A 25,794-nucleotide genomic window follows, 5' to 3' on the forward strand; every position below is an offset into this window, starting at 1 on the left:
AGAAAGGAACAGGATAGCTGTTTGAAATACATATCTCCGCCCCACACCCCCTTCCCTCACGTCACTCAGCAGAAATCCTTGGGAAGTGGGACCATTTGCTCCACGCGCGTTGAAGCATGAGATCTTCATTTCCGAGGAGCAATAGGCTCATCCTCTTCAAACTATTATAAATGCTTACCCTTCCCTCAAGGGTATCTCATAATTCTCACCCTTAATGAAAGATAACACTACTCTCAAATAAGATCACGAAAAAGGCTTCGCCCTCGCCATCACAGGCATTAAGAAACATTAGCGGACATTACCTGATGAAGGCTACCATAATCAGCCAAATGGTTCCTAAATGACTGATCGCTTTTAGGGGTGGAACAGCTGACCTTACATAGGATTTTCTTATATACTTAAGGGAGGGAACTAAGAAATACAATCTAACACCTGAATTCTAAGCAAAGTTCCACCTCTGTCCTCAGGATTTCAGGAATGTTATCCAAATGGGCCATTACCTCCGGTTGAGGGGAGAGAGGAAGTGAATTAAGGACCTTTTTTATGCTTAAGTTGGGAGGTATTTTATGCTCTGTTAACTCAGCTTGAGCTACACTTGGGTGTGTTCCTTATATATTTAAACATTATCCACTTGGTCACCAGGACTCCATGATAATCTAGCTTAGCGATTTTTAAACCTCAGGGTTGTTCCAAATCAAGTTTTCTGTACAATTCAAACATATAAAACAGACAAGGGAGCTGCTTTGATTGACATGCTCACCTCTACCCACAGCACACTCCTATCCCCTGGGCGGCCTTGAGTGTATCTAAGGGCTCCAAGGAGCACATTTCAAAACCACCCATCAAGTCCTGCCCTACGGAGGTAGGATCTGCCCCAGTTCTCAAAGTTACAGGGCAAACACTGAACTGCAAAATTAAATACCTTCTGCTTAATGTACCCCTTTCCAAAGTAATAGGAGTAAATAGAAACTATAGAGAAAGGTTAGATTTCAGAAGATAGAAAGGAAGAGTTTGTAAAGAGGCTGGGCAGTTAGAGCGTTAAGCTCCTCCAGAGCAAGCCACTTTCCCACTAGAGCATCACTTTTTTTCTTAGGAAAAAGGAAGACTCTGCTTGGGCAGCATGGCTCCGTGGTTGAGCATTGACCTATGAATCAGGAGGTCATAGTTCGATTCCTGGTCAGGGCACATGCCCAGGTTGCAGGCTCGATCCCCAGTGGGGGTCGTGCAGGAGGCAGCCAATTGATTATTCTCTCTCATCATTGATGTTTCCATCTCGTTCTCCCTTCCCTTCCTCTCTGAAATCAATTTTATATATATTAGTGTCCTGGTGCACAGATTCGTGCACATTGAAAGGAAATTGATTAGAAGGAATATTTTAATATCACTATTCAGGTCTTGCTAATGAAAAGAAAATAGGATTCTACTAAGTCTCCTATCTACCTACTCCAGGACTTCTGTAAGGATCAAATGAGATGAGGCACGGGAAAACACATCACAAACATTTGGTTAAAGTGTAAAATGTTTGCAACTGGCTATAAAGCAAGTCAGGTTCCAGGGCTGAAGAAACTGCAAGGAGGCTAGTCACTAGGGAGAGGAAGCCGGGTGTTGCTACCTGACGTCGTTACCTGGTGCCCACAGTGACTGTTTCTGGGCTGGGCTGGGCTGTGGGCCGCATTTTGTGCCATGGGGTCTTGGCAGCATTGGCTACAATTTGTTGGGGTGTTGCTCCGGGCCTGTGTCCCACTTGGGGGAAGCCAAATGTTGGTTTGTCGGCGTCAGGTCCGCAGTACAGTTTATTTTTAAATGGCCAGTGCAAGTCATGGCAGCTCCTGCACTGAGCGTCTGCCCCCTGGTGGTAAGTGCATGTTACAGCTACCAGTTGGATGGACACTTAGCCTTTTATAAATATAGATTTTTTTTAAAAGGAAGACTGTATTAGAATCAGAACTTTCTTCATGTTTGTTTCCTCCTGAAGCAAAGAGTATATTCCTCAGTGCTGTCTTTGAGCACAGTGTTTGCAAAGGGGCGGGAGGGAGGAAGGCTGCCATGGAAAGAGGCTCTTAGGGAGGCCAGGCCGGTGAGGTCTGGAAGAGACCCCTTACTCGGATGGGCTCCTGCAGTAGTCCCGTCCTCTCCCCCTTGCCACCCCATTCTCCCACTGAGAGACTTGATCCTGAGGGCTTTTCCAGTTCATTATACTGTCATGTTTTCTGCTTCCAAGTGCTTCTTGATCACCATATATTTTTCTCTTAGGCCCTTGATCTAAACGAAGTCTTAATTTGTGCTTTGAAGGTATTCATCTCAGGGGTAGTGAGTTAGTAATATTCTATTTACTTCAGAGTTTTCCTACTTAGAATATTTACTGATTGACCCTGTAACCAAATTGATTTGAAAGCCTTCTTCCCTTTTCTCTAGGATTGCTTTTATTTCTCTCTAAAATCCCTGAGCCCCCTTACCCTGATTTCCACATATTTTTATATTGGACACTTGAAATCATGGTTCTCTATAACAATGTCTTATGCTTGTTAAGTGGTATGGCTCACTGGGATCTAGAGTTGACCACCCATTTTAAAGGAAACCAGTGCCAGAAAATTTCAGCACGAAGATGCTGTCTCATTGCAAGGGTATGAGAAAGGCCATCGCGAAGGGGAGAGGGAATGAAATATTCTGGATGCCGCATACTTTACCAGTTATGTCATGCTGTTTGAATGACTCGCTGTAGATCTGATACTGATTCGGACAATGTTTCTTCAACCACTTGCAGACATCCTGCTGAGTCCACAGAGCCACTGGTTTTGACAGCTTCACCGTAGACGACTATAAATAGAGAAGGAAAAGCAGGTCTGTTAAAGCCAGCCCCATGCCTAGAAAGGCACTACTATTAGGAGTCCTAGAGTGCAGTAAAGGCTGCTGGCTGGAGTCCCCAGACATAAATACCTGGCCCTTGTCCTCCTAACCTCAGCAGACCTTCTCCACACCCCCGGAAACCAGAAAGAAAAGCTCCAGGCGGGGAAGCCCATCTATCCTCAAGTTATCATCTCGACTGGGAAAAATCCCCAAGAAGCAGTGCTTTCTGATGAATGCTCCGACAACAAGGCAATGGTGTTGCTAAGCAATTAGTTAACTTTAGGGGGGAAATAGCTGCCCCCAAGTGGTCTTTCTCTGTATTCCAAGAAAGTGTCCACCGCTTGTCCTCTGGTATCTCCAGGGCCTAGTACAACACTGGTCCTGGCAGATGCTAATAATTATTTCTAAAATGAATGTTGCAGGAATACTGCATACTAAAAAAGTGCAGGTCGGTCTGGCAGCTCTGGACTGAAGGCGGTTCTATAAAGTCTAGGAACATTAGTTATGCCACAGTGAGGAAGCAAGAAGTCAATTCTGCCAGCATGTGGGGAAAGGTAATAAGGTACTGGGAGCAGCTAGACCTTCTGTAGAAGCCAACGAGCCAAGGCCCTTTACTGCTCACTGGACCTTTCAAGGAGGTGTTTAGAAAACCAAACCAAGCAGAGGTACAAGGACCCCCCAGCCTTTGACAGATGGCGGGTTACAAATACATTTGGAAATTACCAGCAATTAACTGTGCTAGACACTGGTCCTCCTCATGGATCCCAGGAACTTGCTTGAACCTACATAAATGCTTAACTACCTATACTTTTAAAAATATTTTTATTGATTTCAGAGAGGAAGGAAGAGGGAGAGATGGAAACATTAATGATGAGACAGAATCATTGATCGGCTGCCTCCTGGACACCTCCTTCTGAGGATCAAGCACACAACTGGGGCATGTGCCCTGACTGGGAATTGTACCGTGACCTCCTGGTTCATAGGCCGATGCTTAACCACTGAGCCACGCCAGCAGGCCAGCTATCTATAATTTTTATCCCTCGGATCAGTGTTTGCCAACAAAGTAGGATTATAATATTGATAGTTCTTTAAAAGCTGTTGGGAGGCACATAGACCTGGCTATAAATATCACTGACCTTCTCACTGGGGATCATTTGCTTTCACATCTCTTTCAATCTTTCAGAGTAAGTCAAGGGGAGAGCCTTAATTTTGTCTGAGTGTGATTTAACACCTTTCTAACACCCGCCAGCGTGTGTTTTGACAAAGAGAGGGGTCCCTTCAGCCTCAGCTCCTTCAACAGACAGCAGTCTATTTAGCATCTAATAACTGTTCTCTTTTACTTTTATTATATCTAAGGTTGCTTTTATTTTATGGCAAATAAATCATGGCAAAAAAGAAATCTTATTTTGGTAGTACTGTCTAGTTTTCTCTTAAAACAAACTTGAGTAGGTCAATTTTAAGAAAAAAAAAGTAAGGACACAACAGTACAAATAATAAGATAACAGTAAAAATAGTGGGCGTGATTCAAATTTAGAAAACAGTGCTCAGGTGTTAGCTTTCATCAATATCTTTTCAGTTGTATGACTCTGTGCCATCATTTATAAAGTAATCATAAAAATGCGTCACTTTTTATTTTGAGCTGTGGTAATTTTTCTTCCACTCTTATTAAATGTGATAGATTTTATATATGAACACATATACGCACATTTATATACATATATACCTATCTGCTTTTCATTTATCATGACTGGCTTTCCTCCACTGATACTTGGGGTTGATGTTCTCTCCCTTTGAATTTCTCAGGGTCCGTGATCAACCTGACCAATCGAGTACAGCAGAATTCATGCTATCTGTGTTTCTGAGGGCAGGTGACTAAAACAGACACAGTCTCTGCCTGGCTCACCCTCTCCGGCCCCCTTCTTTGGAACCCAGCCACCATATTGTGAGGAAGCCCAGGCCACATGAAGAGACTACATGTAGGAGTTTGGGCCAATCACCCAGCTAACGTCACAGCTGACAGCAACCACCAACACCATTCCTCAGACAAGTGTGCAAACAAACTTTAGACGATCCCAGCCACCAGCCTTCGAATGTTCCCCCTGAGGCCCCCAGACACCAGGATGCAGAGACAAGCTGTCCCTGCTGAGCCCTAAGTGAATTCCTGACCCATATAATCCATGAGCATCATAAACAGTTGTCTTCCACCACTAAATTTTGGGGGTAATTTGTTTTGCAACCCTAGTAACTAGAACATTAAGTTATATGCTCAGGGAGGATAGAACTGTTACACCAGCTCTCCGGAGTGCCCTACATTTAATAGATGCTCATACAGCAGCAATGAATAAGTGAATGAATTAATGACATGAAACCGTTCTCACTGAGTCTGGGCTCACAGACCTACTGGCGATTTGTTCAGCAGTGAATTTCAAGCCCAGCCCTTGCTGCCCCCCACCGACCTGTGTTGTGCTCATGTGGCTCCTAGTCAAACGTGGCCTCTTCCTTCGACCCTCCATCCCTGAGTCAGATGCTGCCAGACATGTGCCCTCTGCTTTCCTAATTTTGATGACAGAGGAGGACCTCTGGCATGGATGATACAGATGAGTAAATGTTTTGTTGTTGTTCAATTTTTCCCTGTTTGCTGGTCATTGCCTCCTTTCCTTTGCATGATTAGGACACTAGACTTTTGGCTCCTTTAGCTAGAAATGCACTTACCACCACGTTTCACAAGTCAGCACCTCTGAATCTGGCTCTTTCCTGCTCTAAAAATTTCCTTCAGATGAGCTGAATGAGTTCATAGCTGACACATCATTACCCTGCAACCCCTTGCAAGTTTCCTGCAAGTCAAGCTAATCACATCTCTTGAAAACTCCTAAAACCAGACCCACAAGGCTGTAAATTAGGAAGGGAAAGGCACGAGGATAAAGCTGCTTATACAACAATATACTAAACGTCCTGGAGGGTCATTCTTTAACTTGCTCATTTCCTAGGAACAGGGCACCCTCACACCCAGACAAGCCCATGCACCTGGAGGCTCAGGGGGAGATGAGCTCAAACATGCCAAGTCATCTCAGAACGCAACCTCACCAGCCCACCAGGTTTGCTTTCGTTATAAATTTTCCCTTTATCACAAATCCAGGTGTTCTAAGGCTAACACTTAAAAAGCGGGGTCATTGTTCCTTCAGAATATACTCTTGCTATGTGGTCACTTGGTTACCACTCGCTTGGACGGCAATAGACACAAGGCTTTAGACATAGATTTTTAAGACTGTGTGAACCTACAGGGATATGCCTCCACATAAACTGCTAGAGCAAGTAACATGGGGAGGAGTAAAGATTCCTACTATGAAGAAGCACTACTCATCTCTCCTCAACCAGTGACAGAAGTATTGGCCCCATTTCTGAGCGGAGTCTTTGCCGTGGCTTTATTATGGGATTGGTGTCAGTTTGCTCCCCAGTAAGAGCCACGGTGACTCCAGCTGCCCTAGTCCGGATCCTCAGAGCAGACTCATTTGTTCTGCCTGAACTTCTCCTTGTAGCCCCCCCAGGCGCCCTCAGGACTTCTCCAGTCTATCAGGATGCCCCACCCCCAACAGCAACCAAGTCTGGGGGAGTGAATGTTATAACCTTATTCCTTTAAAAAGCTTAACCTTTATTTCTATGTGCAGTTTGAAACGCCAAGCATTTGTTCAAGTCACATCAATCTGTGTTTTACACTGTCCCACTGGGCGGTGCAGAGCAGTCAAATCTCAACAGTTCCATAGTTACTTGAACTTTTATTTGAACCTTTCCTCGCCACCCAATACACACACCTCTCTTTACACCCAATGGATGATAATTTTGTTTGATGTGCCATGTTTTTTTCCCCCAAAATAGGAGCCTAAACCAAAATAATAATAGTTCATAAAACAAAGAAATAGTATTTCACATTTATTAGAAACAATAAACTAATTTTAAAAAAGTCCTGTCCCTAGGCAAACATTAAAAAAACATTTGCCCCAGTTTCCCCCCCACCCCCATGTTCAGTCTGCTACAGCATTCTCTGCATTTACAGCTCTGGGGGCAATTTTGGTTGCTTTTGCTGCCCTGAGAGAGGCCGGAGGCAGTTTGTTGTTTTAACCTGGATGCATCCTGACACCAAGCAGAACGGCAGGGATTTCCTTTCTGAGTCAGTTCTGGCCTTTCTACAGACAAGCGGAAAGTCTAGTTTACACAAAGATCTCACTTTATGCAAAAGACACATCTTTGTTTACAAATTACTTTCTTTGCAAATGATCCCATTTTAGACAATAATTTCAGCTATGCTTTATAGTAATTTCTGATTTGTATTTAACTAGAAAGAACTCTTAAGTTTTAAGTCCTTTGAGGTAAACCTGAAGCTTTTCTGTTAATAAAATAAATGCTTTAAAGAAGTTTGCTATGGAAAGAACATACACAAGACACTTTTTAAAAAAATATGTATTTTATTGATTTTTACAGGGAGGAAGAGAGAGGGTTAGAGAGCTAGAAACGTCGATGAGAGAGAAACATCGGCCAGCTGTCTCCTGCACACCCCCTACTGGAGATGTGCCCACAACCAAGGTACATGCCCTTGACCGGAATCGAACCTGGGACCTTCCAGTCCACAGGCCGACGCTCTATCCACTGAGCCAAACCGGTTTCGGCAACACAAGACACTTTTAAGAGCTGAATTTTGAAACCAAATTACCCCTTATCTGTTTTGCAATATAAATTCCCTTTTAATTTATTGGGTTTTGATTTATAAGAGAACACTGCAATTTTAAGCTCCCAATGGCTGTACAAACTCTTAACTGGGTAAGCTTACACGAGGCCCAGTGAGTTGATTGTGGAAAAATAGAGAAAGAATAGAGTGTTTACACCCACTAGAAGGACAAAGAGAGCTTTATGGCCAAATATCAAGAAGTGGTAAACATATTTGCAGTGTCTCATTTATAAGCAAGGATCATTTATCAACTGCCTCCTGCACACCCTCTACTGGGGATGGAGCCCACAACCAGGGCATGTGCCCTGACGTGGAATGGAACCGTGACCTCCTGGTTCATAGGTCGATGCTCAACCACTGAACCACGCTGACCGGGCGCAATGTGTAATCTTAAGATTGAAAAAAGGAAGGAGACTGGAGCGGGAGGGAGTGAGGGAAGAACAAACAACAACCTATCAATATTTATTTTAGCAGGTTTTGATGGACTGTGTGTGTGTGTGTGTGTGTGTGTGTGTGTGTGTGTGTAAACAGCTTTCCTTGGATAAATAAAGACTAAATATAAATCCTCTAATAGAGAATAATTACTATTTTTTTCTTTTCTCTCTCTCTCTCTCTCTCTCTTTTTTTTTTTTTTTTGTGGGGTGGGGAGAGGAGGATACCTGCACAAACTTTGGGAAAACAATTTTCAAAACTCTCCCTGAAAATTTGCAGTATCAGAAAACACATCCTGTGAAACAAGCCATTCCATTGCTAATAAGTTCCAATGGTTTAAAATGGTCTTTTATATTGAAGCCCAAATCAACCTTCCATCATCTTTCTCACTGATTCTTGAGTCCTATCTTTGGAGCAATGCAAGACAAATTTCACCAACCATTGCACCAGTTTCCATTCGGCACATCATATCAGCACTCTCCATTAAGTCTCATTCGTGCTTTTATTTAAAGCCATGGTATATGCTAACGAATCTCCAATTTTATCTCCAGCCCAGTCTTCTCTCCAAACTAGTGAATCATACATACAGCTGACGACTTCAGTTAACATTTGCATCTCTAGTAAACATTTCAGATTCAATATGTACAAAACTGACCTCCTTTTCTTCTCAAAATTTCCTTCATCTCACCTGAAACTTTATACTTCCTGTTGCTGAAGCTCCAAATCGTGGATTCATCACTGGCTCCATCTTTCTCTAGCATTCCATATCTAATCTATTAGGACAACCTCAGGGGTCTCCCTTTAAGTACATCCACACTCCCATCTCTTTTCACCACTAACAGTGCTACAATCCTGATCAGAAACACTATCACACTACACCTAAGTTACTTCATCCAGGTACTTAATACACCTAAGCTTATTCTGATTTCCCCTTACCCTTATTTTAAAATAGTTTACAAAGCCTCAAGCAATCTGGCTACCCAGTACTTGATATCAGTTTTACTGTTCTTCCCCTAACACATTCTGCTCCCACTATTCCTTGCTCTTGGTGACTATGCCCACTTAAAAATAAAAAACAAACAAACAAACAAAATATATATATATATACATATATATATACACACACACATACATACATATATATTTCAGAGAGGAAGGGAGAAGGAGAAAGAGAGAGAAACATCAATGATGAGAGAGAATCATTAATCGGCTGCCTCCTGCACTGGAGATGGAGCCTGCAACCTGAGCATGTGCCCTGACTGGGAATCGAACTATGACCTCCTGGTTCACAGGTCGATGCTCAACCACTGAGCCATGCCTGCCAGGCCCGACTTCTTATTTTGCAGGGAATACTCTTCCCCCAGATACCTACATGGCTAATTCTCTCACTTCCTTCAAGCCTTTGCTTACATGCTACCTCCTCCATAAGTCCTATCTGATTTCCCTGTTTAACAAATGCAACACTCCTCTCTCTGCATCTCCCAATACTTACCATCTTGCTCTATTGTCTCCATCTCTACAGCAAGTACCATCTAACAAACCACACAGCTCACTCTTACTTTGTTTATTGTTTATTATCTGTCTTTTCCCATGTCCTTGCAACCTAGTCAAGGGCAGGGATCTTTCTTATTTTGTGAAGAATCCCGGACTTTAGGACAGTGCCTGGCACATGGCAGGCACTCAATAATTATTTGTCAAATGAAAGAAAGAACTGTCCGGTAGGTCATCATATATCACAGCTCCTCTATCCTTGAGTGTCAGAAAACCGGTTCAAGTCCCAGCTGTGTTCTTGACATTCCCAGGTTGGGAATAAAACAGCCTTTGCCCTGATTAGGTTTCTCCTACGCTGAGCCAAAAGAGCAGAGCCATTCTAGCACTACAGTTCTTAGCAAGATAGCTCACATTTCTGGTGCTCAATTTTTTTCTCTTTTTACATTGACACAGGAGTGATGTAATGAAAAAGGCCTTTAGGCATCTGCAGGCACGCAGACCTGAACGGAAGTGTGGCATTCACTGTGACCTTGGGCCAGCGATTGGACCCATCTAAATGTGGCCATTGGTACACTGGATATAGTGCCTATCCTGTTGTTTTGGAAGGGTTAGAAATGGTTCATCCAAAGCACATTAAAAGTATTTGCCATCTTTTATGCGTTCAGTAAATCTTCTCTTCTCTAGCATGGCTGCTGCTGGACTCTGGATCGTGCTGAGGGGAAGCAGCAGAGCAGCACAGAGGACAGGCAGGGCCTTTGGAGTTCAGTGGCCTCGAGTTGAGTGGCAGGCAGCGTGAGAGAGGGCTAGGGGTAGTGTGCTCAGACGCAAAGAAAAGAGTAGTAAAAGATAAGAAAGGAGTAGTAAAAGGCACCAGTGGAAAAGGTGGGTATCAAAACAAGAAAAAAAGTGAGAAAGTACAGAGAAAGGGAAGAAAAGAAAGATGGAAAGATAATCATTCCAAATTAGGAGAGGAAAAGGGATGCTCCTCCTATCCAGGCTGGGCTTTGCTGCACAAACACCACCTCTCCTTCCAGTGACTGGTCACCTCCGTGGTTTCCCTCCCACGCGGAGCCTGGCCTGTCCCCAGGCGCCACCACGGGCGCCGTTCCCTAATCCTGTGTCAAAGATTCATCCCACATCCCCCAGGCGACGGAGCTGTTTATAAAGGAGCACCATCCAGATGGGTAGAGGTTGCTGCTCGCAAGCTGTGAAGTGAACACTGGCATGTGATGCTGGTAGGATCTGCTGCCTCCCACATGCATGCCGCTGGGCACCGGGGTTTCTAACAATCAGACCTCACAGAAGGCATACAGAGACGTGCGCAGGCAGTCAGCAGAAAACAAGATGTCTCTGGCATCCCAGATGGTCCTGGGTATCCAGGCCTGCTCTTCCCATCAGCCCAGATTGTTGCACCTGTCAAGAGGAATACGGAGGGAGAGCATCACAGTGTACTTTGCGTCTGCTCTGTCTCAGTACAGCAGGGAAACCCATCACTCATCTGCCCAGGTGAGCACACTACGGGAGATGCTGTGTGTGCAAGGTGCAAAGCTGCCCACACACTCTGAGCACGTACCTATGGGCAAACCCTTGTGCGCATGTTGGATGAATGAAAGCATGACAAAAGCCAAAATGGTGACAAATATGAACCATAAAAATGGTTATTGATCATCATCATCATTTCATATCTCTACAACAATTCCTTGGGAATAACAATGTCGTAGATCGATAACAAAAATGTCCTGAGTGCAAAATGACCCTCTGCAATATGGCCTGAGTTCTGTCAATCATGAGGTGGTGCCTAATTCTCTGTTGCTTGGGTCTGAAAGTCTGGGAAGGGGCAGGGGAGCCTTGTGAGGTGATGAGGAGCTAGGTGTGAGATGATTTCTCAAGAGTTCTTTTGTGTTTGTGAATTCTTCCTTGCTCCTATGAAATCACTATGAGAACATGTGTGGGAAAGTCTGACCAAATCAGGCTTGGGAAGATGGCCTGACAGCTTATGAATGCCATTCCAGACAGACATGCATAGTACCAGGCATACATTCCATACAGACATACAGTTCAATACATGCAGATATAATTTCAAACATACATACAGTTCAAGACATACATCTATAATTCCAGACACACATACATAGTTCCAGACATATATACAGTTCAAGACATGCATAAAGTTTTAGATAACATTTTGTAACATAGCACATGGAAATAATTGTTTTCAATACTTTAGATAAATCACCTCTAATCTTCTCTACAACATACAATGTAATTATTTCTAACTCTTCGCAGAGAAAGGCTTAGAGTGGGGAAGTAACTCACTCAAGGCCACACTGCCAGTGAGATCAAACTCCATGCTTCCTTCATGATATCACTCTGGCTTGGTGCACACAGGGGAAAGAGAGGTGAGCTGTCTTCCTGAGAATCCCAATGATGGATTGCTTCCCTAATTGAATCAGTCAAGAGAAATCTGATCAAAACAACCCTGCCTCTGACCTAACCCGGGTGTGCCAGGCATAGAGCCCGTCAGACGCCTGGTCCAGAGCTCTTTCCACGCCCTTATCATGGAAGGAGGTCCATGTGCTGCAGTTACAACAGGGCCGTGCCAATCCCTCTCAATTACAGCACCAGCACCATTTGAATGAATCACCAATGCCCATCTTACAAAGTTTCTGTGAAGATCAAAGATCAAATGAAATAATTGAAAAGCTGAGTGTTTACTTTACATGATTTGACAGAAAAGAGGAGGGTGAGGGGTCCCAGGGAAGTTGGGGCCACCATGCTGTTGGCACTCAGAAGAAACAAAAGCAATAAGAAAATGCTGCTTGCTGTAATGAGCAGGGGCAGGGAGGGGGTCTGGGGTCTGGAGAGCCTATGGACTCTAGAATCTGTGAGGGCAGGTGTCCACTGATGCAAAACTTCCAGTACTGGCCTTCCGGGGCTTTAATTAAGTTCACATGAAGAACAGCCACTGCCCGGCTCCATGACGTCTCCGTGGTAAAACAACGTATCCACATGTTCAGTGCAGCCAGATGATAACGTTATCCAATGGGGGCTGCTATGGACTGAATGTGTGTATTCTCCCAAAACACAGGTGTTGAAACTCTAACCCCCAATGTGGCTGTATTTGGAGATAGGGCCTTTCTGGAAGTAACTAGGATAAAATGAGGTCATACAGTGGGATCTTGATGCAATAGGGTGAGTGTTCTTATATCGGGAGAGACACTGGAGAGCTCTTTGCCTCTCTCTGCCACGTGAGGACACAGGAAGAAGGTGGCTGTCTGCCAACAAGAGAGCTCTCACCAGAATCCGGCCAGGCTGGGATGCCCTGACCTGGGACTTTCAGCCTCCAAAGCTATGAAAAAAAATAAATGTCTTGTTGCTTAAACCCTACAGTTTATAGTGTTTTGTTATGCTACCTCAAGTGGACTAACACAGGGGCAAATTCTAGCTCAGATAAACTGATAAATTCATAAATTCGCCATATAGTATGCCAATCGAAGGCTGATAAGTTTTGAAAATCTTACCACATACATATAATAGAGAAGAGGATAAACTGGAAGTGAGATGAATTATAAGACAACAGAAAGAAAACATACTTTTCTTATATATTTGCATTTCGAACACTGACTTTTAGACAATTAAAGAAAATTTTACTCATTAACAAAATTACCTTTATTTTTATAAACTGTTTTTTATAGAATCCATGTCCACGTACATGTCTTTATGGCCATATCCCACTTGGAACAAAATATTTGCTTAACAATTTTAGTAGGTTTTATGCTTCTATAATTTTCCTGGTTATTTTTAATCTTCTTATGGCAATCAAAGAAAGCACGGACATGGTTTAAAAAAATGTTATACAAAAGAAGTTGTGGTGAAAACTACCAGTCTCTGGTCCCATTTCTTCTCACTGGAAACTATTACTATTTTTTTAAGTAAAACACAGATGGTCTGGTCTAGCTCTAATATCTCGCTTCTCCAACCCCAGGTGCAATTTCCAGGGGCAACCTCTGGTAGGTTCTCTTTTCAGTCTCTTTAGTTATCAGTTTTAGAGAATTATTTGTGGATACTTCGATGATAATGGTCAGAAGTTAGCACATATCCTACCTCACTCCCACCTCCTCTCTCCTTGGTTTGCTCTTGGTATTACTAATTTTAATTCTTAATTGGTTATTGTTTTGCCATGCAATTTCTTTTTAAATATTATTTTGTTTTGGTTTCAGATGTATAGCATAGGGTTGGACAATCATATACTTCACAATGTGTCCCTCTCATGTTTCCAGTACCCATCATACATTAATATGCATTTCTATGCTGTACTTTATATCCCTGTGACTATTTTGTGACTACCAATTTGTACTTCACCTTTTTCACCGAGTCTCCCAAGCCCCCTCCCATCTGGCAACCTCTAGTTCACTCTCTGTGTCTGAGTCTGTTTCAATTTTGTTTACTTATTTTGCTATTTAGATTCCACATATAAGTAAAATCACATGATGTTTGTCTTTCTATGACTGACTTATTTCACTTAGCATAATACCCTCTAAGTACATCCACATTGTAACAAATGGTAAGATCTCATTCTTTTTTTATAGGCAAGTAATATTCCACTGTATACATGTACCACCACTTTTTTATCCACTTGTCTATTGATGGGCACTTGGGTTACTTCTGTATCTTCACTCTTGTTAATAATGTAAATAATGCCACAATGGACAAAGGGGTAAATATATTCTTTCAAATTAGTTTTGGGTTTCTTCAGATATATTCCCAAAAGTAGAATAGCTGGGTCATTAAGGCAGTTCCATTTTTTTTATGAACTTCCATACTGTTTTCCACAGTGGCTGCACCAATTTGCATTCCCATCAACAATGCAAGAGGCTTCCCTTTCCTCCACATCCTCGCCAGCACTTGTTGTTAGTAGATTTATTGTTAGCTATTCAGACAGGTGTGAGGTGATATCTCATTGTGGTTTTAATTTCCATTTCTATGACAATTAGTGATGTTGAGCATCTTTTCATATGTCTATTGGCCATCGGTATGTCCTCTTTGGAGAAGTGTCTATTTAGGTCCTTTGCCCATTTTTTATTTTTATAACCTTAAGTGATATATTTAAATATATATGTTTTTCCATTTATTTCCCATTTAAAAAATATTTTATTGATTTTTTACAGAGAGGAAAGGAGAGGAATAGAGAGTTAGAAACATTGATGAGAGAGAAACATCAATCAGCTGCCTCCTGCACACCCGCTACTGGGGATGTGCCCGCAACCAAGGTACATGCCCTTGACCAGAATCGAACCTGGGACCCTTGAGTCTGCAGGCTGACGCTCTATCCACTGAGCCAAACCCGTTAGGGCTTATTTCCCTTTTTGTGTTTTCTATATTTGTTCCTTTCCTGCCAAGTCCCACCTTCTGTCATCCACAGCATTGTTTTTATATGGTCAAGGTCAATAGCAAATATTTTCCATTCTCCACCCTCTACCTGATTTGCTATGTTATAACTGTGGATTGATTCAAAGTTAAAAAAAAAGGTCAAGAAGCTGCATTTACCTAATAATAACTGTGTAAACACTGTTCAAATGCTGGGCCAACTAGTCTGGTTTGGATTATTTTTTCTTGTACTACATTCTCAGAAGCCCTATGTCAGAAATGTTGAGAATCTCAAAGAAGCTTCCCAAACATGAAAATCAAAAAGATTTTCTTTTCTTATATGTCAGGAGTTGTTTAAATTCATGCCACAAGTTAGTTTTATATTCTTACATATCATCCATATTTTTCATCAACATTAGGGGTCAATAAACTATGGCCCCATGGGCCAAATCCAGTCTACTGCCTAATTTCTCATGATCCACACAGTAAATAACAACAATTACATTTTTAAATGATTTTAAAAAATTAAAAATATGTTATGTATAAAAAGTATGAGCAACTCAAAAGTTGGTGTTTACAGAGTTTTATTAGAACATGGCCATGCCCATTGCATTCATGTTAAAAAGCCCGAATGAATGATTGTGACAGGGACCGAATGGCTTGAAAAACTGAACATATTTACCATCTAGGTCTTTAGAGAAAAAGTTTTCCAACCCCTTCCCTACACGGTGGGAGATTTTTCTCAATTTCATCTGCCAAATCATCTACTACATTTTAAAATTTATTTAAAAACTTGCATTTTCATTTCCATGGGCTGCCTTATTCTCTGGTGTATTCCTTCTTAAAAGCATCCAGGACTTTTTTGAATGGATGCAATTTTTAATGAATGCAGTATATTTCTGAATTTCTTTGAGGATACTAAAGTTTTCTAAAGGAGGTTTTTTGTTTTTTTCCTTCAAATATTCTCTTTGTTCATATTTGACTTTATCTGTATGTTTACTGCAAATATGATTTATATCTTTGTCTCTGAATTTTAAAAAATATATTTTTATTGATTTATGAGAGAAAGGGAGACGGAGAAATAGAAACATCAGTGATGAGAGAGAATCATCAATCAGCTGCCTCCTGCATGACCCCTACTGGAGATTGAGCCCACAACCCAAGCATGTGCCCTGACCAGGAATGGAACCCTGACTTCCTGGTTCACAGGTCGAGGCTCAACCACTGAGCCATGCCAGCCGGGCTATCTCTGAATTTTTTTTAAATTAAGGTAATAGCGATCAGATTTTGATTTTTTGTGTATTTGCACTGGGCTTATTGCCGAGAAATCACAGAATCCTCTCTGATTGGCCACAGATTCCCAATTAAACATGAATTCCAGCTCCCAATCAGTACACGCACACTTGGCGTAAGAGAAGCATTTTTCACTTTCTCAGTCTTTCTCCCAATATGTCTTGTCTTTTTGGTCTGTGTGGCTGACTGACCTTCTCTAGGGAGGATCATTCGGGGACATAAACAGAAATCTGGCTCATGAATCTTATTTGTGACAATAAAACTTGGGAGCCTATGGAAGTGCTTAACGAATCCAAAGCAAGAGAAACTCTCCCACTAAACAAGCATTGTCCAGAGTCTGCAGGAACAAATGATGCCATAAGAGATACACCACCAATGCAGTTCCCCTGCGTAACTGCACTTACATTTCCCCACAAATCATCATCGAAAATCCTCCTTCATACCTTTATTTATTTCTGTTTCCTGTTTATCCCCTTCTAATAAACTCCCCCTTTTCATTTCTTCTCCCATGTCCATTGTTTCCTTGAAATGACACAGGCCGTTGAATTGAAAAACCTTCGCTCTCTGCTTGGGCATAAACATTATTTTCCATTTCTATCCTGGGGCCTAATTCTGCTCTTTAAGCCATTAGGCATTCTGAGCAGGTGCAAAAGGAGGCTGGAGGTTCAAAGGTTTCTTCTGCATTTCTCGCCGTCTTTGATTTGAAAGCACATTACCTTAATAATAAAAATATCTGGGTGACACATTTGATATACAGGCCAGAGAGAATTGAGTGCAGGACATTTTTCTGATCCTTTAAAGAAAAGCCCAAAAATGGATTCCAAACTAATTTTCCACCGATTCTCTACTCCTCCATGACATTATTTTTCTGTACCTTCTATACATCAGTGGAGCCCTTCAGAGTCATTTGGGATTATTGATTATGAAGCAGCAAAAATCTTTCATACAGCAAGCAGAGTGATTCCTGCCTTTCTCTCCACTACCCTTTCAATCATATTATTTCTACTCATCAAATGAATTTTATCCCCTAATACTTTTTAGAGTCAAACTAGTTTTGAAGTTACTATTACTTATTGAAAAGTGGCCATATAAAAAGTTTAAAATGTGCAGATTTAATGTGTCCAACACTTAATTTTATGCTCTGTTTGCTCCATTGTTCAAAGCAAATAGCAGTTAAGTCTCCAGCTATATACATATAAATATATATGCGTGTGTGTGTTCAGTTCATGGCTCCAGCTTTTACACTATTAATATAGTGTTCTATTAAAAAAATCTGCTACACAGAAAAGGTGTCAAATAATAATTTATAATCTATCACAATAGTGTTGCAATTCCTATTTGCAAAGCTGTCTGATTCCCTGGTTAACATATTCAGTAGTGACTCTACATTGTTTTTTAAAAAATATATGTTATTGATTTTTTTACAGAGAGGAAGGGAGAGGGATAGAGAGTTAGAAACGTCAATGAGAAAGAAACATCGATCAGCTGCCTCCTGCACACCCCCTACTGGAGATGTGCTCGCAACCAAGGTACATGCCTTTGACCGGAATTGAACCTGGGACCCTTCAGTCCGCAGGCCGACGCTCTATCCACCAAACCAAACCGGCTAGGGCTATTTTTTATTTTCTACTTTAAACAAGTCAGCTGTACATCCAGATGACAAAGGACTGGACAGTGGGGCAATATTGAAAGAATAGAAGATGTTTCTGCACAACATCATTCGAATTAGTTAAAAACCACTCAAAATAAGCAAACAATCATTAATCACCATGGGTGACTATTTTATAGTGTCAGCTGCATGCAAAGGTTTTTACATCCACAGAATATGTGGCCCAGGCTAACTCCTCAAGGCTTAAAAAAACACTTAAATATGATGAATTTTTAATATCGGGCAGCAGGCAAATGGTTCGATAGATTTTGCTATAGAATAATGAGAAGATTCATCCACGCATGAAATATTTAATCAAGTATCTATTACAGGCAAGGTGCTTTGGGATGCACCAGGGAGAAAGAATGAAGAGGTATCTGCCCACATATGGCTTAAGTTCTAGCATAAGACAGACATTAACAAGTCGGCAGCCGAATGGTGCCAAGTGCCACGAAGACAATAAAGCTGGGTCTAGAGAGAACGTGGGGCCAGGACCCAGGGGAGGCGCTGTGAGGAGACTGCTATCAGATGGGGTGGCTACTGTATGTCAGATAACAACTAGTCACTGAAATAAAAACTCATACAAATTGGAGGCATTTGAAAACATTAACATCTATAAACCACAGTGTGAGAACATGAAAATTAAAATCATGTTACACAACACTGATTTTATTGAAAGGCTTCTACTTTTCAATAGAAATGTGTTTTCCACTAATAATATGGCCTCCAACCTGCTCTGAATTTCTCATGATATTGCTTCTCACAAATGCTCCACTCCCATTACTTTTACTTAGGCACACATGACATTGTACTGTGTGGTGATGGGCCAGGTATAAAAACACAAATTAACAATAACAACCCAGTATCAAATGGAGGGAAAATTCATTAATTCAACATCTATTAAGCACTTGCTATATGCCAAGCACTATGCTGTCTCCTGGGGACATAAAAATGAAAAAATCAGAGCTTGAGGCCAAGGGTTTCAAAAGAAACTGAAGAACAGAGAGAAAGATAACTCAGTAAGAGCAGTATATGGCAGAAGTGCAAGAGAGAGGCATGCAGTGGGTGATCTAAGCACCCACAGAGGGCACCCAGCCCACACCCTGAATGAGTGAAGATGACCTGGAGTCAGTTAGGAGGTAGAGCCAACACTGTCATTTTTAAGACAGAGGCACCCGAGGATATTAATGTGATGAAACGAAGAAACCAGAGGACTAAGAGAGTTGGAAGATTCTGAGAAAGGAACACTATGATGAAGGACGTACAGGAGCAGAGCTAGAGTAGGCCAGGGATGATGAAGCCTTGAGCAGTGATGGAGTTTTGTTCCCACACTCAGTAGGGATATTACCGAGTGTACACAGGCATGCATTCTCTCCACGTATGCTAGGCTGGGTGCTGGTGAAGCAACAGGGAAAGAGGTCCATCTCTCTAGTCCCATTTGTGAAACCAGACATGATTCATACTCCACACAGCTTCCCAGCTTCATCACTCATCCTGTCCCCAGATCCATTTCTCCAGCCACATGAACACCTGCCCCTTCTGCTTCTGTGCCCTTGCACATAACAGTTTATGGTGCTCGAGTGTCACTTTCACCATCTCAGCCTGGAGAATTCCTGCCCACCCTTCAAAACCCACATCCCATACAGCCTCATTTGGAGGCTTTCCCCAACCCTCCCTGCCTTGTTCCCACAGTTCTTGGTAACATTCTCCAATTCAAGTCCCTTAATCAGTGAAGCTTAATTATCTGTCTAAATGTCTGCTCCCACACTGAACCATAAACATGTCAAGGGTAATGACAGTTCTGTCTATCCATCCTTCTTACCCTTCACAGCGCCAACAAAAGTCTGCCACATAGTAGGTGTCGATTATATAAATGTTTGCTATCATATATTTTGCTATCCCAGCAGTCATTTAATAAAGGCTCCTATACCCAAGACAGAAGACATTATACCATGGATGTTTTCATTACTTTTTAAAAATCATACATGGTAATCCTTGAATGCATTCCCACTGTAACAACTCAAATACAGATGTATGAAGAGCCACATACTCTTTTCATAATATTTTCCCAATTCCATTCTTCTCAGAGTTAGAAACTGTCATCACTTTGAGGTGTAGCTTTGCGCACATTCTTTCCCTATGCATTTTGCACATGTATATATTCAGAATAGGAAAATACAGTTTACTTTGAGCCTGGCCCATTGCTACAAGTGGAACAATACTATATGCATTTCTTTTCTTTTCTTTTTTTTCTTCTTTTTTTTTTTTTTACTTAACAACAGATTTCAGAGATCTTTTCCAACCTGGACCATTCAGATTCAGCTCATTATTTCCAACTGCTACCCAGTGTTCACTAGTAAACAGAGACATGCAAAGAAAACCATGACTGAGTGTTCATTCAAGAGACACGTGAGCAGAGAGAAGACTGACAGCATCCGGTGGGAAGTGGGCTGTCTCTCAGACTGCGTTTGCCTTTCTGAAGTCCTAGCAGTTTACACTGTGCAATTCCATGTCAAGGTTTCTATGTGGAGGAAACACAGACCCCCGTCTACAAAAGGGCACTAGACGTGGGCACTGCTATGGAATTTGCAATAGTGAAAAAAAATCAGAGGCATTTTCAATGTCAATCATTTTCATTTTTAAATTACTATCATTTTGAAATTAAAATAAGTTTCAGAAATCGTGGAATTCCTGCATTTTATCCTGTCGATCTTGGGTACATGGTATTAAGTGAATTTAACTTCTCTCCCTCCAGTCTCATGTCTGTTCCTTTCTAAGGCTGCTTTGTAAGATCTGTGATTTCTTAATATTTCAAATGCTGCACTTCAGGTTTATGGGCATATCTGATAATGGGATGCCTCTAGAGACATTAATTATTGTAATAGCCCTGTCTTGCTTCTCTTCCTATACAAAGAGAAGGATAGGGTTGTTCTTGTAAATTTGTACAAGGCTCCCCTGCATTCCAACAACAGCCCTGAGTCTGGCAAGACAACAGTATTGGCTTTATTATTAATAACTGGTATGTGTTGACTGTTAACTACATTTAAGGGACAGTGGAGGAGACAGTGATAAAACACAAAGACCACTACTCAGTTTCACACATATCAGATACCCTGGGTGTGGCAGCCATAGATCATGAAAAGGGAAATACGCAGAATGTTTGCACATTTGTTCTTCCGTCCGTCCATCACCCATCCATTTGCTGGGTAGATCGATGCAGTGAAAGACGGGTCAACCAGAACCCTCCACAAAACGAAACAAGTAAGAAGGAAACAAAGGAAAGCAAGAGAGAAAGCAAACCTGACACCATGGCTGAAAAGTAAGGACAATGAGAAATGAGGACAACTTACAGAATCAAAAGCAGAGGTCAGACAGCACTTGGACAGAAAAAAGGCAATCGCTGGTTACACCCAGATGCCAGGATAAAAGGTTAAATTCTCTGAGAAATAAATAAAAAGTGGAGGAAAGTGCTGAGTCCAAATAGAATCTTCGCTTGGTAGAGGGAATGGATGGCTCCTTTCCAGGCCAAGAAACTGGAACTTCACAGATGGTGGGCAAGACCAGAGCCTTGAACCTGGACAGACTCACAGGGGCGAGGCAGACCCAGCTCTGGGCAGTGGGGAGAATCCCTGGCAGGCAGGGCAGTGTGGCTGCTAGGTGTACAGTGAGACACAGTGGTCCAGGAAGGCATCAACAGAGAAGGAGGTGTCGAATAGAGGTCAAGTTGTATCCGGGAAAATGGCATGAGAAAGCAGGCGTCATGGGGGAGGCGAGCAGATGGTGAGTGGGCAGGGGAAACCAGGGCTCCCACTGCTTGGCAGAGGCTCAGCGAAAGAACGTGGACTTTGGGGAGGTAGGCGGGGCACCAGGACGGGGCTTCCCAGTCTTGCAGGAACTGGAGGACAATTGGGAGAATCCAACCAAGGGGAACCAAACAGCGACCCTAGGTATTCCCAGTGCTCCCAGTGCCAGGTCACAGCAAGGTGCGGTGTCTCTACCAAGAAGGTGAAGACCTGACTCCTGAGGATGGCTCCCCAAATTCTTTCTCATTAGTGACCACTGAGCACCCTACACCCTGGCCTGGGACAGACCCTTAAGTGTGGTCAAATGTCTTCAGCTGTGGGCATCGGAAGGCTTCCAGGGCAGGGGGCCAGGCGAGTCATCATACTCAACGACTGTGTTTGGCAGGAGGAGGAGGGGAAAGTGTGGCTCTGGCAACACTGCTGAAATGAGAAGGCCCCAATTAGATTACTGGATCAGCCTCTGACTAGCAATGAATGTCCTTGGGGAGGTCTTTTAATCTCTTTGTGAGACTGAATTTCTACATCTAAAAAATGGAAATATTTCAGAGGCAGCTTCCAAGAGAAACCCTACACAGCAACAGAGTTGCAAAAAGGATTAGGATATCAGCCAATCCCTTAATTACATAATGCCCTTCACCCCCTGGCCTTGAAGAAAAAAAATGAAGGAGATATGGGAGAAGTTTCTTTAAATAATCACTGCACAGAAATGTACCTGTTTTATATTTACGCTAGGGGGAGGAGTTCGCTTTGCTGAACCTATATGGATCGTGTTGTAAAACCGTGTAAAATAACAGCCGCTTACCTCGAAGGAACCTGCAGATGAGAAACAGCAGGGACAAAGCGTCTCTGTATTCCCAGTGGGCCAACAGTTGGACTGGAATCCCTACAGAGAACACTTCGGAGAAAAGATGGCTCCCGTAAAAAGGGTAGTAAAGGTTGACAATAGTTTGAACCAGGGGAAGAATCAGAAGAACTAGAGAACTGTTTATGTTTGGGAAGGCGGTATTAATATGGAGTCTCACCCGCGGAACGGTGGCTGTTTAGCTAAGAACAAAAGGCTTCTCCCAAAAGTTTCCAAAGGCAAGTCAGGAAGGCACAAAGAAAGTCTTCTGACAGTGGAGTAAGGGGTACCCAGAAATGATTCTATTTGGCTCCTATTCTATTCTATTCTGTTCTATTCTGGCTTCTTTATTTTGAGTGGATGCTATATTGCATCCATTAGAAGCTCCCAGTGGGGCTGCTCTTCTAAGCGTTGGGGCCCAGATTTGCAAATGGCATTCTTTAAAACTGGAGCTAATAAGAATCCATTAGAAGTGGAGGGCATCAGAAACTCAAAAGATGTATCTCACTATAAGAAACTGTTCGTGAACACCCCCAAGTCTGGCTGAGGAAATGACAAACAGAATCCAGAAATTGCAAACAGAAAGCCATGGATGTTATGTTCCGCTATGTGTCTTAACAGATGATTTGGTCTTTAAGGAGTTAAAGCAGAGAACTGCGGTGTTCTGTGTGTCTGGCACCACCCAGTGGAGAGGCTCCCCGGGCCAGCAGGGGAGCGAGTTCCCTACATGCTTAGCTGTAGGCCCGGATAAAAATTAGGATAATCTGGAGAGATTTGAAAAAAGAGCAATGTCTGAGCTTCACCCCAATCCAATTAACTTGAAGTCTCTCGGGAACAGACCCAAGAGCAATGATTATACTTCACAGCCAGGCTTGAGAATTAATAGATGCTTTCAGATGGGTAAGCGGACTCATAAAACTTGATGGCTTTCTAATATGATTACTCAATGTGGGCACCATGATTAACAAGCAACCTTTTTATGGTTATTTTATTTTCGAGGTTGACTCTTTTCTTAGGGACAAAAAGGATGTGATCAGCCCTTGGCCGGGTGGGTTACTTTGGTTGGAGCATCACCCTGTACCCCAAAAAGGTTGTGGGTCTGATTCCAGGTCAGGGCACATACCTAGGTTGGGAGTTCGATCCCTGGTCCAGGTGCATACAGGAGCAACAGATAGATACTTCTCTCTCACATTGATGTTTCTCTCTCTCTCTCTCTCTCTCTCTCTCTCTCTGTCATCAATAAAAAATATATTCTTAGGTGAGGATAAAAAAAAGAAAAAAGATGATCCATTGTCCCAAGGCATCTGCCTGCTTGCCAGTTATAGTTCTTATTTCAAATCAATAAAAGAGACTTTTCATTTGTCAATTGTCTGGTTATTCGCAAAAGTCTGACAGAATCTGTTTAACTGGAAAGAAAGGGATATATGTGACTTCAGGTACATACAAAGCAGAAGATATGATGTGGGTCCCTCAGGAGAGCTATGTAATAGACTAGCCTCTGTAACAAATGGAACTTAAAAGGCAATTGCTGCATTTGAAAGGGAATAATTAATCTCTTTTTTTTTATTGTGGCAAAATAATTACATACAAACAGGACATGAGGCATGCATTTGTGAAGACTGCCTTGGACGGTCTTCTGCACCTAGGGTGACCAATATCTCTTTTTGGCTGAGACCCAGGAGGTTCTTGGAAACTGAGGTTGTTAGTTTTATTTTTTAAAAGTGTTATGATGAGAGAGAGAGAGAGAGAGAGAGAGAGAGAGAGAGAGAGAGAGAGAGAGAGAGATTTGTTGTTCCACTTATTTATGCATTCACTGGTTGATTTTTGTATGTGCCCTGACTGGGGATCGAACCCATAACCATGGTATATCAGAATGATGCTCTAACCAACTGAGTTGAGCTACCCAGCCAGGTGTATTTTCAATTTTATAGCTTGAGACAGTCCTGGGGAAACTATCCCATGGTGGGTTCCTGGGACTCAAGGCGAAGTGCTAAGTCTGGAATGAGTTGGTGACCCCAAGAATACCCCTTGTTTTCTAAGGTATGTCTACTTTATAAAAGAGGTTACATTGATCACCTAGTGGTAACTAAAGGGAAATAAGCAGATTTGAGGAGGAATTAAAGATGCTCTTGATCTCACAAATCTCAATTCCTCAACATTAATAAAGAGAAACCAGCAAACACTCCATTGCACAGCTCAGAGTTAACACCTAGCACAGCGCTTCTATGCATGAAATCTCGGTATATAATTGAAACCAGTCACAGTTCAGGCATTGGCAATGTGAAAAGAGTAAGCAGGAGTCTCAATACAGGTCTGGGAGCTTGGAGAGCAAGGAACCAGGGCAGGTCTGCAGGTTTTAGGTTATAGAATCAGAAACCAAGACAACCTTGAGGCCATCTGGCCCTAGATAAACCTTACTGATTACTAAGAGTATGACTTTTACTAAGATGATATCATTTAATCAGCACTCTATGGAACAAATCTAATGATCACCTTCCTTTTACATCTGAGAAAACTAAAGCTATAGTATGGGTTTTATTCACTCTTGTATTTCCTTCATGTCCAGCCCAGAGTAGACATAAAAATCACCCAAAACTATCACTAGCCACAAAAAAATTTTCAGTGTGGGAATTATAAGTCTTTTAAAGGACAATTTAATAAAATTTTCTTGCTTTGTTGGGCATTCTTCAAAATGGCTGACATCGTTTAAACTGGGCTGTAACTGACCATCCTTTACAAATTACTTAAAGGAAAGATAAGAAGGCAGAGGAGTCAGACTCATATTTTCAACCAAACACTCAAGTAAAGCGAACCTACACATGATGTGTTCTGGCTAGCAGTAATAAGGAGAGAAAGAATGAAAATAAAAATGGAGCTGTGTGTGTTAGGAAAGGAAATTAAACTGAAAATTAGATTCCCTGCCCGCAAATTTGGACAAAACCTAAAGGAAATAAATCAACCGCTTTACCCTTGCTTGGCTGACCGCAGAAGAGCTCTGACTCCGCTTGACAGAAGCAAACAAAGATGGAAACACTTGACATGTAATTCTGGGCTCACTTAGTGGCATCGTGTCACAAGCCGTTTTCGGTAATCAATGATTCCTAGTAAAATCACAGAGGAAGACACCAGGCTGTTGGGAGCAGAATATGACAGAACTGCATTTCCCCAAGTCATCTATTCAGAGGCAATGGGCCAACCATCAAGTGCTTCTATCTATACTTCTCTATTCATATGGCTACTTCTGGGCCCCTGTGAACGCTTAACATGAATTATAACCCGTGGATCCCAAAGTCAGACAGGCTGGGCTCAAATCACCACTCCATAGCTAGATGGCCCAGAGCATATCATCTCA

The 25,794-nt window shown here is 42.2% G+C and overlaps 1 protein-coding gene across 5 annotated transcripts in view; it reads right to left on the reverse strand.

The window, feature by feature from the left end:
- Positions 1-25,794, reverse strand: part of SAMD12 (sterile alpha motif domain containing 12) — a 337,765-nt gene that overhangs the window by 191,226 nt on the left and 120,745 nt on the right. For all 5 annotated transcript variants that reach the window (XR_013814923.1, XM_079796045.1, XM_079796048.1 and 2 more), the window contains one exon: positions 2,688-2,817. Coding sequence is in view for 4 of the 5 variants with exons in the window: in XM_079796045.1 (XP_079652171.1) it covers positions 2,688-2,817 (130 nt within the window). In the remaining variant the exon portion in view is untranslated. The remainder of the gene's footprint in view (positions 1-2,687; positions 2,818-25,794) is intronic.

The sequence above is a fragment of the Cnephaeus nilssonii genome (genome assembly GCF_951640355.1).
Source record: "Cnephaeus nilssonii genome assembly, chromosome: 18".
Lineage (NCBI taxonomy): Eukaryota > Metazoa > Chordata > Mammalia > Chiroptera > Vespertilionidae > Cnephaeus > Cnephaeus nilssonii.